The 20,444-nt window shown below is 35.4% G+C and overlaps 1 protein-coding gene across 2 annotated transcripts in view; it reads right to left on the reverse strand.

Annotated features, from left to right (window-relative positions):
* The window catches only part of EYA3 (EYA transcriptional coactivator and phosphatase 3), an 87,199-nt gene that overhangs the window by 19,674 nt on the left and 47,081 nt on the right, over positions 1-20,444 (reverse strand). The window contains exons 7-14 of one of the 2 annotated variants that reach the window (XM_011357720.2): positions 20,068-20,205; positions 14,952-15,037; positions 12,164-12,347; positions 10,069-10,208; positions 6,019-6,102; positions 4,629-4,718; positions 2,505-2,563; positions 186-346 (exon numbers count right to left, since the gene is read on the reverse strand). In XM_011357720.2, coding sequence (XP_011356022.1) covers positions 186-346; positions 2,505-2,563; positions 4,629-4,718; positions 6,019-6,102; positions 10,069-10,208; positions 12,164-12,347; positions 14,952-15,037; positions 20,068-20,205 — 942 coding nt within the window. The remainder of the gene's footprint in view (positions 1-185; positions 347-2,504; positions 2,564-4,628; positions 4,719-6,018; positions 6,103-10,068; positions 10,209-12,163; positions 12,348-14,951; positions 15,038-20,067; positions 20,206-20,444) is intronic. The other variant, XM_011357721.2, reaches the window with a different exon arrangement.

Consider the following 20,444-nt stretch of genomic DNA (forward strand, 5'->3'; position numbering starts at 1 on the left):
TGAGAAATGCAGAGCTTCCTCCCCAAAAGGTTTCAATCAAACCTCCATGTTTTTTTATACAGAGTTAAAATGTTATTGTGGCACAAATTCATAAACAATTGCTAGAGAATTCTAAGGAATCCCTGGAAAAGAAAACAGGAATCAGAAGGAAACAGAAAATTAGACTGGTTGTATGTTACACTTACCGCCCACATTGCTTTTATGCTTATCATAGATTTCTCTCACTTTTCGGTAGCGGAAAGCCAGTTTCCTCATCCAGTCCACACCTCCCTGGACACCCACAGAGGAACCATGGCTGCTACCACCTCCTGAGCCACTGAAACCATCTGTTGAGAAACTGTAGTTGCTGCAGAGACAGGATAATGGAAATTAAAATCTATACCGCATGGGGTTTTTGGATGAATGCCACCTGGGATTCTGTCCTATTCCTGGCATCTGACATCAAGGCTAAGGCTTTGAAAATCTTTTCCCTTAATTTCTGCATGTCAGAGTCTTTCACTAGTCTTCTATCTCACCCCTATTACTTCTATCAAAGAATGGATGGAGAGGAGGGAAAGAGAGGAACAATTCAAGCACCAGCAATCGCCTACAGGTGGGCTTAGGATAGAGCATCTTTTCATTAATGACAGAATATCTTACAGTGAAAAAAAGACTATAAAATTTTTTTATGCACACACACACGATGATTGCAACTATGTAAAAATAAAGGTGAATAAATAATGGAAGGAAGTAACCCAAAATAAAATAATAGTAAGATAATGGAGATGTTCTCCTTCAGTGATTTGTTGTCTAGTTTATGAGTCACTGTGGTGGCTTTAAAATATGTCCACAAATTCTTTAACACTCTTCTCTTCTAATTCTGCTCCCTTTGGGTATGGACTATATTTGAATGTAAACAGAATGTGGTGGAAGTGATGGTGTTAGACTTCAGAGACTAGGCTTGTCTTCCTCTTTTGGAGTATGTGCTCTGAAAGAAGCCTGATGTCACGTAACACTCAAGCTGCCCCACGCAGAGGCACGCATAGTAAGCAACTGAGGCCTCCTGTTATGAGCCCCACGTGAGGTGGGAAGCAGGTCCTCTAGTTCCAATCAAGCCTTCAGAGGATTTCAGCTTCAGCCAATATCTTGATTTCAATATCAGAGACTCTGATACGATGATAACTATTTATTGTTCTAAGCTACTAAGTTTTGGAGTAATGTGTTACATAGCAATAGATGGTAACTATTTATTGTTCTAAGCTACTAAGTTTTGGAGTAATGTGCTACATAGCAATAGATCACTAATATAAGCATACCCCGGAGATACTGTGGGTTCAGTTCCAGACCACCGCAATAAAGCGAGTGGTCCTTTTGCTGGTGGTGGGTCTTGCTTTCAAGTTGTAAAAAAATGCAACATCTGTGGACCACAATAAAGTGAAGCACAATAAAATGAGGTATGCCTGTATAGTTAAACAAGCTGGGAAGAATTAATACCTCCTAAGTTAAGATTTAAAAATGACTGATAGAATTAGAAACAAGTTAGGATTAGAAACAAGTTGGTTCAATCAAAAGTCAAAATAGAATGAAAAAATGAGAAAACAGTCAAAATGAGTTCAATAAGCTTAAGATTCCAATTTAAGAAAATAAAGCTGCCAAGACATAAGAGATAATTATTGGTTAGCCACACGTATATGAGGGAAAAAAAAAAAGCAAAACTAAGTTCAGAGTGGGTCATAAACTGCTTCAGACCTGGCTTTTTCCTTAAAAGGCCAGTAAACTCTCATAAGAATTGTGCTCTCTATGGCTGTGCAATGCACGACTGGACGCTGCTCCTAAAGCGAAACCTTTCCATCCTTCTCTGCACTACAGGATTAGGTCCTTACTAAGTGATATGTCCAGTTCTGCTCTAGATCTGAGAATTCATAGATGAAACAAATTTTATGGTAGACACAGGGAAGAACTTTTTGCCTATGAAAAGGGATAAATGTTAAAAGAAATTAACATGAAAAGATGTGACAGTTTTTTTTTCTAAAAGTCTTTAAATATAAGTTAGGTCAATTTGTGGATTGTTCTTAGCTAAGACTACTGGGCTAGAAGACAGAAGCCAAGAGAGAAATGAGGAGACTGAGCAAACATGTTGCCTCTGAATCCTCCTTAGTTCACTGTGATATAATGTTTAAGATTGTCTGATAGTATCAGTTATTCCTGATACTATCAGACCCCCACAACTAGTTTCCGTGGTGAAATTCCTGATGTTTATTTTTATCTAGAACTAAGTCTGAAAGCACACTTCTCTTAACTGAAAATCTGGCCAAAAAGAAACTAGTATGTTCCTTCCTTTGGAATGCTTATTCCTTATCCCATCACTGCTACCCATTCTTCAAGGTCATACTCAAATTCTATTGTGCTGAGAAGGCTGCTCCATTGTTGGCAACCATCAGCTGTTTCATCTTCGTTTTCCTCTAACCTAGACAGTGTCCTGTGCATAACAGGTGTACTGATGTTTAAGACATTGTTTTTATCACCTCAAGTCCTGGCCATTGTCATCAGAAGCCACATCTTCCACATGCACCTGGTCGCACTCCTGTTAAAAGACAAAATCATACACTATTCAATCTAGTGAGTAAAAGTGCTCTTACCACCATGATATATTGTAAAAATACCACAAACAGTGGTGTGTTGATGAAATATCTTCCGTTCTGTCTCTCTTATGTGTGGAGGATCACTCTTACCCTCCTTGCTGTCCAATTTAAGGCCAAATTCACGTCCCACAGCCTTCATGAAATCTTCCTTAATCATCCCAACCCTGTTATCCTCTTATATCAATAGTTCATTTTTCTAACAGCTCATGGGTATAAGCACAAGCTCCCTTTCACTGTTGGGTGTATCTATGTTTTACATTAGGACTAAAGTTCCATTTGCCTGTAAGACTCTTACAGCATGACTCGTATCTTACAGCATGACTCTTTTGTACCCCTCTAGTCTAGTCTAGTGCCCTTATGCAGCATGTACCCAATACATTTTTGCAGATGAAACCGCTAGTAGAGTGTAGTATCAAAACTTGAGAATGACTGAAACAGAAATTTATAGATTCAAACTTGGTACTCAGAAGAGGTTGTCTCAATCAATTTCCTCATGTTCTAAAGGTGAGGTAAAAAGATTTACCCAAGGTCACGTAACTAGTGAGTAACAGAAAGAAACTAGACCAAGGCCACGCTACTGATATAAAATGCTACCCACTGCCTAACTCTAATGGATTCACTCCTCTAACACCACCTAGGGCAGTGCTGTAACGTCCACCTGCATCAGAATCCTCTGGGGAAGTTTTTAAAAAATGTATATTCTTGGGTCCACCCCAGACCTACTTGAATCAGAATTTCTGGGAGTGAAGTCCTAGAATCTTCATTTTTAACAAGGTCCCCAGGTGATTCTTATGCCCCCTAAAGTTGAGAACCACTGACCTGGGGGGCAGGAACACATTCAGGTCAAATTCTTCACAGAACTTTCAGTCCTGAGTGAGGACTATGTCTAGAAAATCATTACAAATACAATTTGGCAATAATTATCGGCACACAGTAGGTTTTCAATAAATGTTTGCTGAATAAAAATTATGTCTTAACTTATCAACATGTGAAGTTGAGGAAAGATTAAAGCATCGTGGAGCTTAGACAAAAGTACTGGATTTGAGAGCCCTATTAATTTAATTTGTGGGAAAGTCGTCTGTTGAGTAGAACTAGATTGTATTTTAAAAGGAATAGGATTACATTACTTCGTGTTATAAAATGCTCTTATTTTACTTTAAAATTTTCACTATTTTAAAAACTAGGCAATACATGAGGTATACTGTTTAAAATTCAAAAGGACATGAAGTGACGAATCTGCTCCTTCCCCACTCTGTGTCCCAGCAGTGCCATCCCCTCTCCAGATGGAATATCTGTTACTAGTGTCTTGTGTAGGGTCACTGCTTAACTGAGGCCCAGAATGGGGAGATAATCTTCCTAATTTGAGATTCACACTTAGCTCTTCCAAACCCTAGTTCAGAGTTCTTTCCACTACATATGTTCACCTCAAAGGTGAACACAAATGTCAAAGCCAAAAAAACTGACCAAGAAGCTCTCAGTGTTTCACTGGTCTTCCTTGCACCTAAGTATAACATGATTCTGGACATCAAGGCTAACAAATACATGGAAAATAAGCATGTATAACATACAGTGAGTGAGAACAGCCATTTATAGATCTGACAAATCAAAAGACTATCTTTTATAAGGTAAGACTGAAGAACAGTCAAATGTAATTAAGAATATAAATAATCAAACCCACCTTACATAAATTATTTAATACATATGAATAAATTGGAATGTTGGTTTATACATGTGTTTTGCCTAATGGGTTGGCACTTCCCGTAGAGCTAGATCACTTTCATAACAAAAATCAAATTTTTGAGCCAATAAAATTGAAGGCCAGAACCAAGACTGTGGCAACTGAATTAAGGCACCATTCCTGCAAGACTATATAGGTCTTAAGTAGCTGGCCTCTGCATACCTACCTAGTCTAACCACATTGCCTCTAAATACAATAAACACAGGTTCAGTAAACAGTTATTGAACTAAATGTTTCACTGAAGCACAGAAACAATTTAAAATACTTACCTCTAAGTCATTAAAAAATAGATGTGTATCAGCCACTTCAAAAATCATTTCTTCCATAGTTAAACCTGAGCCAATCACTACTGTTGGGTCCTAGAAGACAATAAGAGAAAATTTTGCTTGACTTGGTACTCATAGCACTGGTTCTGATCTTTAAGTACTTCTAAATTATTTTGGGTCAAGGACAAGATAACACAGACCCACAACAATGCTTCTACCTATTACTAATGCAATTTCATTCACAGCTATAAGAATCTGAGATTGTGAAAATTTCAGCACTTTAGTTTCTAGAAAACAAAAGCCACTTTAAAAAACCTAGAAAACCCACTTAAAAACACTTATTTTGGGGGGGAAATTCTCTGGAGAATTTCAAACTATTGTTAAAATATTGCTATTATAACACCCATTATTTTCTCTGCACATGTGCCCACATGCGCGCGCGCGCGCGCGCACACACACACACACACACACTATAACACCAGAAATCAGTTATCCGATACTCTCGATAACCAGGAAATAAGTACACAAAGGCTATAGGGTCAAAATATTTGCAGGAAAAACAATGCACTTAGTTTTCTTATTTTTTCCAATGCACTTAGTTTTAAAATAAAAAGCACGTCTTCATTTAGAGGCTGTATTTTATATACTTTTTTTATATACTTTTATAAACAGCCTAGCTACATAGCATATGAGCTTGCCATTTTATATACTAAAAGCCTGTGGAAAGTACTTCTAACAGAAACATTAGTAACAGTAAGAAATAACTGGGAGTAATAAGAGAGCAAAGGAGATAGATATTTTTATAAAATTTATTCATAAAAACTGAAAAATAGGAGCCTAGAGTTAATTTAGTGGAGAAATACATAGACAATAGCTCAAAAATAGCTCATCTCTCTATTAAAACTGATGTTTATGCTGATGACTAAACAAGTTAAATTCTGCTTGTATTATTTAATTTAAGAAGGTATGTAATCTACTTTAGAAAGATATTTTATATTTTATCTATATTTTTAATTTACATCTCTGGTGTATGCTCAGCTAAACGAAATACTCATTTTGGGCTGTTAAAAGTGATTTACGTGATAACAAATCAGTCTTTGGAATACCTAACTTTGAGACTCCATTCTGTTTTCAGCATCATTCTCATACTTTGTTTATATAAAATAGCACTCTCAAATAACTTCAGTTTTAGCACTCATCCTAGGTCTAGTCTCTAGTTCTATCATCACTGCCTGACCATGCAGCCCACTTGATACAAGCCATCTGGTGAAATTTAATATGAAAAGTGAAAAGCCAAGAGGGTAAGACAGAGGCAGAGTGAATGTGATTTTGGTTACCTGACCATATAGCAGGAGAGGCACAGTTACAACAACAGTAGAAAGACTCAAATTACCTTTCCATACTTCTGGGCATAGGATCCAGTAAGAAGAGAGTGGAAGATGATGATGGTTTCATCCAAGTCCCACAGAAATACCCGCTGAGAGAGGAAAATATAAAAAATAATGAGTGAACATCTTTTCCAATCACAATGAAATGAATCAAGAAATCAATAACAGAAAGAAAACTAGAAAATTCACCAACATGTGAAAATTAATATAAGCTTATATAACCAAAAATCAAAGAAGAAATCACAAGTGAAATTAGAAAATACCTTGAGATGAATGAAAATAAAGATACAACAAAACAAAATTTGTGGAATGCAGCAAAAGCAGTGCAAAGAGAGAAATTTACAGCAGTAATCTATACAACTTAATGAACTAGGAAAAGCCAGAAGGAAGGAAATAATAAAGTTAGAATGGAGATAAAGCAGAGAAAGAATAGAGAAAAATCAATGAAACTAAAAGTTCATTCTTTGAAAGATCTATAGAATTGGCAACTTTCAGCTAGACTAAGAAAAAAAGAAGAGTCAAATTTCTAAAATCAGAAACAAACATATTACTGGTTTTACAGAATTAAAAAGGATAAGAGAATACTATGAGTACTTGTACACCGACAAATAACCTAGATGAAATGGACAAATTTCTAGAAATAAAGTGCCAAAACTGACGCAAGAAATAGAAATTCTAAATAAACCTTTCAGTGGTAAGGTGGTTTAATCAGTAATCCAAAATATCCCCCAAAAGTAAAGCCCAGGATCAGATGGCTTCTGTGGTAAATACCACCAAAAATTTAAAGAAAAATTAATACCAATACTTTCTAATCTCTTCCAAAAAGCTGAAGAGAACACTTCCTAACTCACTCAAAGAAGCTAGCATTACCCTGATACTAAAGTTAGATAGGAAAACTTATTTTGCATCAATGTTCATAAGTATGAACATACTTATGCAAAATCCTCAACAAAATACTAGCAAACAAAATTTGGCAGCTATCCAATAAAAAAAAATAAATCATGACTAAATGGGATTTGTTTCCAGCATATAAGGATGGATCAACATATAAGAATGAATGAATGTAATAAAGTGCATTAATAGAATAGAGGGGAAAAAACCCACACAGTCATCTTAATTGATGCAGAAAAAGCATGTAACAAATCAACACACTTTCATGATAAAAATACTCAATAAACTAGGAATAAAAGTAACTTCCTGAACACAATAAAGGTCATATTTAAAAAACCTACAGCTAACATCATACGCAATGGTGAAAGACTGGAAGCTTTACTCCTGAGATCAGAAATAAGATAAGCATACCTGTTTTCACCACTTCTATTCAACACAGTATTGGAAATTCTAGCCAGAATAATTCGGCAAGAAAAGGAAAAAAGTATCCAATTGGAAAGGAAGAATTAAAATTATGTTTGCAGATGACATAATCTTATATGTAGAAAACACTAGAGAACCCACAAAAAATTGTTAGAGCTAATAAATGAATTCAGAAATCAGCTGTATTTCTATACACTTACAATGAATAATCTTAACAGGAATTTAAAGACCAATTCCATTTACAATAGCATCAAAAGTAATAAAATACTTAGTAATAAATCTAACTGAGGAGGTGAAAGACTTATACGCTGAAAACTATAAAACACTGCTGAAACGAATGAAAGATGAGACCTAAAAAAAATGGAAAGACATCCCACGTTCATGGATGGAAGACTCAGCATTGTTAAGATGATAATACTACTGAAAGCAATCTATAAAATCAATGCAACTCTATTAAAAACCCAACAGTGTTTTTTTAAAGAAATACAAAAACACATTCTAAAATTCACATGAAATCTCAAGGGTTCCCCAATAGTCAAAATAATCTTGAAAAAGAACAAAGCTGGAAGATTCACACTTCCTGATTAATAAACTTAAAACAAAGCTACAGTAATCAAAACAATGTGATATGAGCATAAGGATAGCCACATAGGCCAATGAAATAGAAGAGAGAGCCCAGAAATAAACCCTGACATACATGGTCAATTGATTTTTTTGAGAGAGATACCCAGACCATTGAATAGGGGAAAGGTAGTTCTTTCCAACAAGTGCTGGAAAAATTATATATCCATGTGCAAAAGAATGAAATCAGAGCCTTACTTTACACCATATACAAAAATTAACTCAATGTGGATCAAAGATCAAAATTTAAGAGCTAAAACAATAAAACTCTCAGGAGAAAACATAGGTGAATATCTTCATAACCTTGTAGTCTTAGGTATAATACCAAAAGCACAAGCAATAAAAGAAAAATAGAACTTTATCAAAATTTAAAACTTTTGTTTATCAAAGGATACCATCAAGAGAATAAAAAGACAATCCACGGAATGGGAGAAAATAAATATCATATATAAGGGATTGATATCTGGAATATATAAAGAACTCCTAAAACAACAATAAAAAAACAAAGAACCCAATTAAAAAATGGGCAAGGGATTTGAACAGACATTTCTCCAAAGGAAAATACACAAGTGGCTGATAAACAGATGAAAAGATTTTCAATATTATCAGTAATTAAAGAAATGAAATACCACTTCACATCCATTAGCTATTATCAAAAATATGGGAAATAAGTTTTGGTGAGGATGTGGAGAAACTGCTGCATTGCTGGTGGGAAGGTAAAATGGTGTACCCATTATAAAAAACACTTTGGTGGTTCCTCAAAAAGTTGAACCTATGGTAAATATGATCCATCAAGTCTACTCCTAGGTTTATACCCAAAATATCTGAATAGAGGGACTCAAACAGATATCTGTAATGTTCATGGCAGTATTATTCACAATAGCTCAAAGGTGAAAAAACCCCAGTGTCCATCAATGGATGAACGAATAAACAAAACGTGGTATAGACATAATGTGGAATATTATTCAGCCATAAAAAGGAATGAAGTTGTAATGCATGTTACAACATGATGAACCTTGAAAACACTGAAATAAGTCTGACACAAAAGGACAGATATGTTTGAGTCCACTTTTGAGATATCTAAAATAGGCAAATTCAAAGAGACAGAAAGTAGAATAGAGGTTCCTGGGGGCTAGTACAAGCTGAGAATGGGGAGTTATTGCTTAATGGGTGCAGAGTGTTTAGGATCATGAAAAAGTTCTAGAAATAGGGGTAACAATTAAACAACACTGTGAATATATTTAATGCCAATGAATTACACACTTAAAAAATGGTAAACATTATGTTATATTTTACCACAATTTAAAAAAATGAGTGTGTTCTCAGTTTTTCTCAGGAAATATATCAGAACTTTACATTTTCTTTCTTTCTATTTTGCCCCCTAAGAACAAAGGCGAAGAGAGGCTTCAAATCCAGCCTCAATTTACCTATGTCTCAAGAACACCTATCAATGGACTCACTTTTAAATGCAATTTTCCCTCTTATTAAATGATTATATTATACAAAAACTGAAAACAAGAAAACAAAAAGATTAATGTCAAAACTTCATTATTATTTGTATTTTGTATGAATTTCTAGTCTTTTAAATAATGAAGCAAAATGAATGCCCATAGTAAATTCCTACAGTGCTTAACCACATTATAAATTAGTGTAAATCTCATTAATAAGTTATCAGATCTGGCTGCATGTTTCACAGAAACTTGGCCTAAAGCACCCTAGTCCTCTCATTTTGAGATTTTTAAATGGAGAATAGCATGCATTACTTGTGACACCACCCTCTGCTTTATGAATATGATGCATTGTTCTTTCTGTTCTCCTCTGGAATATAGAGAACAGTTTGTTCTTTCCCTTAAAAAGTTATCTGGCTACCCAAACCCAGAAAAACTTTTCTGAAGCTTCTGGTAAAAGCATCTTAAGTGATATGGTAAGTTATGAGCATAGAGAAGTGTGTTTTTACATTTCTCTTTTCACTTGGCCAAATCAGTTTCTCTTGCCCAAGAATTAAAGGGCATACAACACAGAACCATAGTATCTCATGAGTTTCAGACATGTTTGATAAACTTAAGAAATGAGGAAAAAAAAAAAAAAAGTAGGTCTCTCAAATGAGTCTCTTCTCATACTTCCAATTCACTATCCTGTGAAGAGCTTGCATCAGCTTTCCTCTTGCCCCGGTTCTTGCTAGTCATGTTTTTCCTGGCCTGGTCATCAGCATCTTTACTTGATGTAGTCTGAGACAAAGATGGGCTTGTAGAAGGGTCTCCTGGAAAGAAAAAGCAAGACATTTATTGTGAGTAGTCACAGGCTGCAAGAACCAGATGCAGGAAGAGGGTCAGCAGGTTCTCTGCTCTTAAGAATCATATTGCAGGGATGAAAAATGGAAAACCAAACTTTATCTAAGCAATTTAGGAATGTAGACCTGAGCATTGAGCATCGACGGCTCATAAGATCACAAAGAGAGTTATAACTAAACTTTATACGCTTGCCTCCCCATGAAAGAACACATCTATGAAGTTGTTCTGCTGCCCCACCTTGCCCATTGAACCTGAATCTGATCAAGCTTCTAGATCAGTTTCTTAACTTGGCACAACTGACATTTTGGGTCAGATCATTTTTATTGTGAGGGGCTGTTCTATGCATTGTAGGATGCAGGTTAAGCAGTATCCTTTGGCTCTACCCACTAGATGCCATTAGCAACCCCACAGTGTGACAACCAAAAAATATTTCCATATGTTGACAAATGTCTAATGGATAGAGGGGCGCACAGTGTGAAATTGCCTCTAGTTGGAAAAGACTGTCTAGATCCATTTACCAATTTAAAAAAATATACAGAAGGCAGCAGAACATGTTACACTTCCCTATGAAGATATAATCAGCAAAATACAGACTGGGAAATGGTATGGGATAAACAACTCTGTTTTTTCAACAAATAAAGTATGAGGGAGAATTTATAAAAGGAATGGGAGAATTTACAAAAGAGATATCTACCAATCACAATGCACGGACCTTACATGGATTCTAATTTAAACAAACTGTAAAATGGAAAAAAAAAAAACCTCCTAATGTTTATGAGAAAACTGGAAATGTGAATACCTTTTGGTATTTTATGATATTAAGGAATTACTGTTGAATTATTTTAGATGGGATAATGAAACTGTGGTTATGTTAACAGGTATTTATCTTTCAGAGATCCAATGTCTGGAATTTAGGGAGGGAATTAGATGAAGTACAGTTGGAACAAGCTTGCCAATGAGTTCTTAATTATTGAAGATGAATGATGGAATAATAAGCGTTCATTGTACTATTCTGACAACTTTTATGTCTGAAATTCTCTATGATTAAAAAGTTAAAATTGTTATAATGAACAAAGATATTTAGAGAAATAAATTCAAAACTAAGGCATGTAATAATTTCATGTACATGTAATAATTTCAAAGTTATGTTAAGTCTGAAGCAGTGGCTATCTGTATGTCCATTTACTTAGAAGACTGGCAAAGGCAAGATGCACAGAAAACTGCTTTAGTTGATGTAAAGCACTGTTTTTAAAAATGCGTCAGTGCTAATAACAATAAAGTTTTTCCTCATGTTACATGAAATGACAGCAAACCACCAAATTTTCATAGAAAACAGAGATCAATAAAAAGTATATGTATGTTTATTGCATGTGTGTATAAAATCTTGTCAGGTTTTGTTTGTTCTTTTTTTTAACCTGGGCATCGTAATTCATAGATACATTTCAAAGCTAAATATAGATTTAAACTTGTTAAATTTTATGTATTTCTTTGGGGGTAAAGGACTATAGCTTTCTTCAGAATCTTAAAGGTACCCACAACACAGAAAAAGTTAAGAACTACTTACTGCTTTGAGGCTGAGCGGAAATCCAAAATATGCATAAACTAAAACTGGAGTCCTCCAACTTTCATAAAATATGCCATGATTCTAAAGTTCCCTGTGACAATCATGTTAAAGCTACAGGGAGGGCGGAGTGGGAATCATAAATACAGTCTTTTCATTCTTGGTATTTTTCTGTTCACAGCATCAGGTATGACACTTAGACTGTCAATGACTCATCACAGTCTGGTTCCAATGTTTAAATACTTCTAAGAGGGAAAGTCAATAGCATGGTAACAGCAACTTAGACCAGAACAAAATAATCTTCGCCATTACTTGTTGGATGAAGTGCCCTTAAGCCAAAGTTTTTAGAGCTGTGGTGCTTACCAGAGGAAAGTCTCTGTGCTACAGGCGCAGGTACCATGACACCAGGCTTCTCCGTCTGGTATGTGGTTGCTGCTAATGGGGTACTCTCAGCATCACTGTTAGTTTGGCCTGTGACTCCAAAGCTGGAGCTGGGGTAGCAGGCCTGGTACTGATTCTGACCAAGGATAGTGTAGGTGGGATAGTCCTGCAGGCCAAAGGGAATTAGGGAGGAAAATAAGAATCTTAAAAAAAGCGTAATATTAATTTCAACACAAGAGACTTTCATGTCCCTCTTATTCATAATTATTTTCCTAAAACATTAATCTGACTTCTCATTTACCTGTCTATATCTTCCACTTAAACTAATGATTTTCAAAATACTTTCTGTTGGAAACCTAAAAGTCAAGAGGAACTGTCTCAAAGGTGGTCTTTGGAATAAGGGGAAGGCTAAGAGGGAAGGGTCCCATGCACTCTACATACAATGTCCCTTTTTCTACTACGACAGCTCTTTTTTTTTTTTTTTTTTTCTATTTTATGTACTGAATTTCTGGGCAAGTCTCTGCATGGAATTCTTGAAGGAAAGATTCTACTCTTTAAGAAGTTTATAAACCACTGCACTACATGGTAGTATTTCTAAGGACGGAAGAGCTTAAACAAAAAATAACATCTTACATTTAAAGTTTCCTAGTTGAAAAACTGATTATCTCTTTCTTTTTAAAATAATCAAGTTTTCTTTAAAAATGAAGTTTCTTTCAAATATTCTGAAGGAACTTTTGGTGGTTTCATGGACACATACATGTCAAAACTTATCAAATTGTACAATTTAAATCTGTGCAGTTTATTGTATGTCAATTATACCTTAATACAGCTGGAATAAAATGGGTATGATATACAGCTCAAAAACACACCTTAAAAAATTGCACTGATACTAATGTTGGTGACAAGTATAAAGCAGCTAACAGATCAGACCCATTATTTATAGAGTACTGAGCATCTACCACGAGTCAAATATAATTCAGAGTGGTGTGTGTGTGTGTGTGCGCGCGCACGTGCGCGTGTGTATGTGTGTGTGTGGTTATGCATAAGTAAGAAAAGGGAATATTAAAGAGAAGAATAAGTCATACTAGCTACACGAAAGAGTGAAAAATTTAGCAGGAGAGAAGACAAAAAAAATTCCAACAAATTCACAATAAATTACATGTCAAATAAGTACCATACAAAGGAAGACAACTATCACTGAAGCTTTTGGCAGTCAGGGAGCTTTCTGAGATAAAAAGGCAGAAAAGGTAAGAATATGAATAGGCTCTGAAAAGGTTTTATGAAGGCACCAGAGAGGCTGAGTCTGATTGAAAGAAAAGATCTGTGTAGGTCTGAATGATTGGTTAAGGAATATGACTTGGATTCTTTAGGAAATGGTGTATAGCTTATGTGGGGGCAAGATGTAGAGACTATCGAATTCAAACCAACAAATAAAAATGCAAAAATATTTATGAGCAAGTGAATGACAGGATAAAAAGTGGCATTTAGAGAAAATTATGTTTTAGAAAATGGACAGAAATACCAAAAAAACAGGAGATGAGATGAACAGTTAAATATAGTAATTCAGGATTAAAGAGGAAAAAAGTTAAAACATGGGAAATGATAGCAAAAATGAAAAAGAATAAATTCTAGAAATAGCTGGATTAGGGATGAGTGAGAGAAAAAAACCTAAAGATGACTGGTCTTATTTTGGGCTAGGTTTCTTTTAAAATGGTGTCACATTGACAAGAATTGAGAAGGCATAGGGAAAAGTGGTTTTACTTTTGGAGGGCAAGGAGACAGAAGAAAGGGTGGAATGAAAGGCTGGTTTTAGCTTAGGGAAATAGGACACTGAAGAAAAAATGCCCATCAATCAGCAGGAAGCCTGTAGATATCATAAGGTTAGGACTAGAATCTTTATTTCAGAGCTAGTAAATGAATATTGTAAATGTGGTTAAACATTCCTGGGGATGGAAAAGAAAAAAGAAAACATGTGGAAAACTAAATAGTGACTGTCCCTGATAGAAGACAGGATTAAAAAGAAAAGCTATGAAAGGGAGAGAGACAGATGTAGCCTGAAGAGTACCAGGTACACAGTAGGAACTCAATAAATATTTGTGAACTAAAAGAATAAACAAATGCAAGAACAGTCAAACATAAAAAATGAACCAGAATAGTAGTATGTTGATAGTAGACAGAAAAAAAGATCCATGGAGACAGTGGTTGATAATACTAATCACTGCAGAGAAACAACAAATAAAAACATAACAACAAAAACAAAAGACCCTAAAACACTGAAGATGTCATCAGTGATCTGAGTAAAAAGAGTTAACAGAACACTGATCAAGACTAGACTACAAAGAATTCACAAAGGAATGAGTTACTAAATAAAGTGGAAGCAATATTTGGTCTGCAAATATTTATTACGTGCCTTTAATGTGAGTGCTAGGCATTTTTCTGAACTCTAGGAATATATAAGTGAACAAAATAGAAAAATAAATCCCTACCCTTGTGGAACTTATAGTCTAGAAGGGGCGGGGTAGGAGATAAGGACACATAAACAAAGGAGCAGGTAAAACCATATCTGCTTGAGAGGCTTAGCAGAGGAATGACAAAAACTGGATGGTAGCCTGAGAAACCATCTAGGGTCCTACTTCTCAAGGCATCCAGAGAAAGGTCTCCACAGTCCATACTGGTTGTTTCTTAGATTGGCAAATTGACCATGGAAAGAAGAGAGGAAGAGCCAGTAGATGAACCATACCAAATAGGATGAACAAAAGTAGTATCATACCTGGTTTGAGATGCTGGAAACTGCTGCTGTGGGAATATTGGCAACTGCAGATGAAGTGGGTATCAGGCTGGCATTTGTGCTTGAAGCTAGAGGATTGAGAGTGTTAAGCAATATTAAGGATGTTATGTAAAAGGCTAGAAGAAATTGAAAATATATCTTAAGTAAATAGATCTACAAGGATATAAAGAACATTAACAAAGAAAACAAATACTGGTTTTGTTCTTTTGTAAGTTATACCGTAATTTAGACTTGATTAGATAAAACGGTTCGAAAATTTTCCTGTTTCAACTTGAGTCTTCAATTATTCCTACTAAAGTCCTAGAAAGATACATACACAATGCACTGGGGTTCATACTAATGATACCAATGAAATTAGAAGCTAAACCAAATGACTGCAGTCCATTTTCTCCAGCAGTTGAAAATGACTCACCTGTAACATGGTGACAATCAGTAGAAACAAGAGCTCTGGTAAATACACGTATAAATCTGACACTGTGATTTACTGTCACTTGCTCCAAATTATTCTCTTCCTGATACAATATAATTACTTTGAGAGCTGGTCCTCCAAATTCTAAAGTGTTGGAGTTGCTTCTTGGGTGCTACTCAAATAATGGATTATTAATGTGGATCGACAAACACCATGATCCAGCATTTAATGATTTTACTAATGAGCCCGGAAAAACTCAGAAAACATTCAATATTATTCTGGCCGGGTAAAAATGTACTCTGTAAACTAATTAGGCTGTCTGTCTTGGGATAAAGAATTTGGGTTAAGTTTTTCATACTCTTTTACCACAGATTCCACCTGGGTTTTAATCAAATCCTCAGTGACTAGTATTTGCCACAGAGACTTATTTCAAGTGGACAATGTAACTGTGATTGAAGTACTGGTCTTGAATTTCTCTCATTCACATATCAGAAGCACACTTAGCTATGGTCCCCACTGCAGTCACAAACACCGTAAAGGTTCAGCATCAGGTAGACCAGACTATCTGACGACCTAGCCCATTAGCAACAAAGACTTCTAAAGGGAAAGTTAACAGGAAAACCTCCATTAAGAATAGGGCAGGTAAACAAATGCAGTAGAAATTTGAGAGTGCTGGTCAAAATCAGAGGGAATTGTTTATCCAGGATGTTCTGCTTAGAAGAAAGTCTAGAGGAAATTAAGGTAAATTAGATATAAGTAACAGCCACTACTGTAATGTCAGCTTTCAGATGAAGAATGTGGGACAAAAAGAGTTAAAGTAATTTGTCCATAGTCATGGAGCTAGTTGTAGAAATACAGTCAAGATGACTGAGATTTCCCAATTCTTCATCAGTTGCAAATTTAAAAACAAAAGCAGCAGCAATAAAATATGCAACAAAAGATACAAATTTAGAGGATCAAATAAAAACTCAAATGGTAAACTCCAATTTATATATATGTAAAGGCTATTAGCTCTCCAAATGATAATGGCCTGGCCAACTGTTTTAGATAGTCTCCACTCCTGTTTTGACAATGGAGCTGTAATATCATAGAAAGACAAAGCTTCTGAGAACCATGCCCCCTTGAGGTCCACCTAATAGAGTCAATATACAGAAGGCTGTGGTTATAAAACTGAGAGGCACAGATGAATTAAGTGACATTGCCCCAAAGCTGGAGGGTTAACCTGAGGGTTAATGGCACATAAAAGTTGGTGCAAGATTTAGTTTCTACCCACCCCTTTAATTTTACATATGTTTCTCCACCGCCCTTGCTCACCTTGGCTTTAGAGTTACTCAAAACAAGAGAGGCTCTTTCTCACAGGAGGACCTTTCCAATATTGTTCTCTGCTTGGATTGTTCTCTCTGGCCTGTCCTCCTTGTCTTCCCAGCGTGATGGCTCCTCCTTCTCAAGAGACTCTCTCTGACCCCTCTATTAAAACTCTTTTCTTGTTTTTCCCAATCACAGTAATCTATTCTTTTTTCCTTCAGAGCATTTTTCAAAATCTATATATTGCTTGTTTTCTATCTCCTCTACCAGTCTGTAGGTCCCATGAAGGCAGAATCTTATTATCTTATCCATTATCTGGCAAAGCGCTCGGCCTACAGTAGGTGATGTTCCATAAATACTTGTAGGATTTGTGAATATCTTATATACATGTATAACTTGTAAAATTTATGTATAGCATGTCGAGGTCATTGAAACAAGGAAAGTCTGAAAAACTGCACAGTCAAGAGGAGCCTAGAGACATGACAATTAAATGAAATGTGGTATCCTGGATGGGATTCTGGAACAAAAAGAGGATATCAGGTAAAAACTAAGAAAATCTGAATAAACTATAGATTTCATTAATAATAATATTGTACCAATATTGGTTCATTAATTGTAACAAATATTCTATTTTAATGTAAGATGTTAATAATAGAGGAAACTGTACAAGGTGGGGGGATATATATGACTCTGTATTATCAATTTTTCTATAAATCTAAAACTATTCTAAAAAATGAAATCTATAAAAAAAACAAATCTGGTCAATGAAAGAATACTGTGTATTGCCAACACCAGAGCCCAAAGATATTCATTAAAAGTCAAGGTTGAATTAAAATTAATTTTGAAATTTCTGTAATTTTGCCACTTAAATATTAATCATTTAAACCATCTCAACTAAAGAAAATAAGCAGAGAATGGGCCACATACTAACAGACACTCTAGGAAAAGATTGATATAAGGAACCTGATCTACTTAATCCAAGGGTTTTCATGAGTACTGAGGTATAAATTAAAGGTTTTGATCAGAGTTGATCAAGCCACCAGTGGAATTTGGTTTGGAAGAGGGGTCACTGATGTTTTGACCACTTAAAAAAATCAATATAATGATCTTTGTTTTTATTCTGTAGCATGACTGGGTAGTTACACAGGGGGAAGGAATAAGTCCTGGAGAGCTAACATGAATTGTCCATGCTAAAGAAAATGAAAGGGGGGGAGGGGCAGAGAGTGATATTGACAGTGGAGAACCCAGGTAATTTAAATGTGCCAATAATACCCATATTTCATATTAGCCAATTGTTTCAACTTGTTTTCTACCAATTTTTTCTTCAGAATAAATGGGGAAAAAAAGGGAAAAAATTGGGGCTTTATTGTTGACTTTTTTTAAAAAAATTTTTTTTTTTTAATTTGAATTAGTTGATATTCAACTTGGTGAACTTCTGCCTTAATTTCTACCCTTTGCCAAAGTTCTAATAAGCAAAATTCTAATAACCAAATGGACCAACAGGTTAACCAGAAAAGAAGAAGAAAATTTTAAATATTTGCCAATACAGGTTCTCAATTATGGTAGGGTTGGTATTGACACCATGACTTCAATAGTGAAAATCATAAATATTGCATTCATGCTCTGGGGTCAGACTGTCCAGCTTACATTCTGACTTAATTATTTACTAACTTTGTGACCTTGGACAAGTCACTTTGCTTTTCTGTGTCTTATGTTCCCTTTAAAATGGGATTAATAATAGTACTTCCCTCATAGGTATGTTTTGAAGATGACATGAATAACACCTATCTATTGCTTAAAACAATATTAAGAACATAGTAAACACTTAATAAATACCAGCAATGATCATTATTAGCAAAATGTAGGGAAACTACCAAAAGGGGGAAAAAAATGTATTAACAGATAAATGAGTAGTGTTTAATGGAGTTTAAAGGATATTTTTGTGACCCTTTTACAGCAATGAGTCCTAAAGACCCCTAAAGGTGATTCCTCTTGTTTTACAAGGAGGAAGAAGTAAGTTATTGGGTTCCCCAAATTCAAGATACAACCACAGAGAAGTGGTGGTTCTACACCTTGGGAGAGGGTTATTAATAATAATAATAATAATAATAATAAAAAAAAGAGAATCCCTTGCTTTTCTTTCATGACCTAGGTGTAGTCATCAGGGATATATCTGTTTAGAGGGACTTGGCAACTAGATTTGCCTGTAGTTGGACTCAAAAGGCCTACTAACGTAGAGAAATACTTTATAAAAATGAAAGAGGGTAGAGGAGAAAACAGACAAAGTTATGCTCTTGTTTTTTCCCTCTTGGTTTGTTCTCTTTTTAGAAATACAGAAGGGGGAAGGGACAAAGAAAGAAGGGAAAATAAATAAGAAAAGAGGAGACTCAGTAAATAATAGGTATAAAGAAAGGCAGCTCAGAGCAAGATTTTAGAATGTAGTAACCACTCTGTTCCTCCTCTACCAAGCAGAAGTAGTTCTCAATCATTTAACTGAAAATAGCTAAAAATAAATATAAAAATATTTTAATATAATCTACATCAAAACATTTTTCATCATCAAAGTTCATATCTTAAGAGTACCTCTCATACCAGTTTTTGCTGTCCCACCCTTACCTCTTGGGCACCCATTTTGTAAGGAACAAAATTTAAAAGCTGGGGAAACCAGGAGAAAGGAGGCAGATGAGAAACCAGGTACATGGACATTAATTCCCAATCTGGATCAATGACAAATTGCCTGCACTGGATTTGGAAGGGTAGGAAAATAATTTCATAGTGCCTTTTGAGTTTGTCTTCATTCCAGATAGTACTATTTCACTTCTAACCTTTTAGAGGAAGAACCCGGGAAGGCAGAGACGTTTAGAGTTCAAGCTTTAATGCTATGCTTTTCATCACAAAATAGAAACAAGACTGAACTTATTGAGCAAGAAAAATGCTCTCAGCAGGAAGTGGTAAATGTGGGTAGAGGTATGACGAAACCACAGCAGAAAAGCAGCACATATCTCACAAAGCAGCACTCATTTCACGCTCCACTCAATTTGGACTTCATGAAAAGAAGTCAGCAAAATTCTAACTCATGAAGTCTTCTGCTCATTTATAGGACAAAAAGCCACTGAGAACAGACAGGTTTTCTGGACACCAACATGCAAAGGGAAAGCTTCAGTTTTACTAAGAAGTTGACATTCAAAGGCTAAACTACTTACAAACCACACTCCAAGGTTCTGGTTTGCCTAACACAAAAAGCATGCACAAATGCACATATCGCCCCTTCTATTTTAGAAGAGAGAGCTCCTTATTAACCAATTTGTCTGGAGATACAGATAAATTAAAAACAAAAAGAAAAACAATAATAATAAAAACACACACATGACCATGCCTATTTACCTTGAATGGGATAAGAATAATGTGCTGGGCTTGGCTGGCTTGTGGTTAACCCTGTAGTGCAGGTAAGAACACTGTGTTGACTTGGAGATGGAGTCTGAATTAAACCACTTTCAGGTTTCATACCTGGCCACAATGCACCTGAATCAGATAAATTGGACCAATTACAAACAATACACTGGGACTGAGGAGCACGGTTATGCTTTCAAATATCAGCCAGTAGTTTAACATCTAAATCTTAAATTTGCTTGTGAGAGAAAATTACCGATTCTCTCACTTATAATGTACCACAAGCAAATACAATTTCATAGAATTGGGGAGTGGGGCCGCAGAAACAAAAATCTTGTCAAAACCCCAACAGCGATATATTTATATATATA

Source organism: Pteropus vampyrus, unplaced genomic scaffold (assembly GCF_000151845.1).
Source record: "Pteropus vampyrus isolate Shadow unplaced genomic scaffold, Pvam_2.0 Scaffold36, whole genome shotgun sequence".
NCBI classification, from domain to species: domain Eukaryota; kingdom Metazoa; phylum Chordata; class Mammalia; order Chiroptera; family Pteropodidae; genus Pteropus; species Pteropus vampyrus.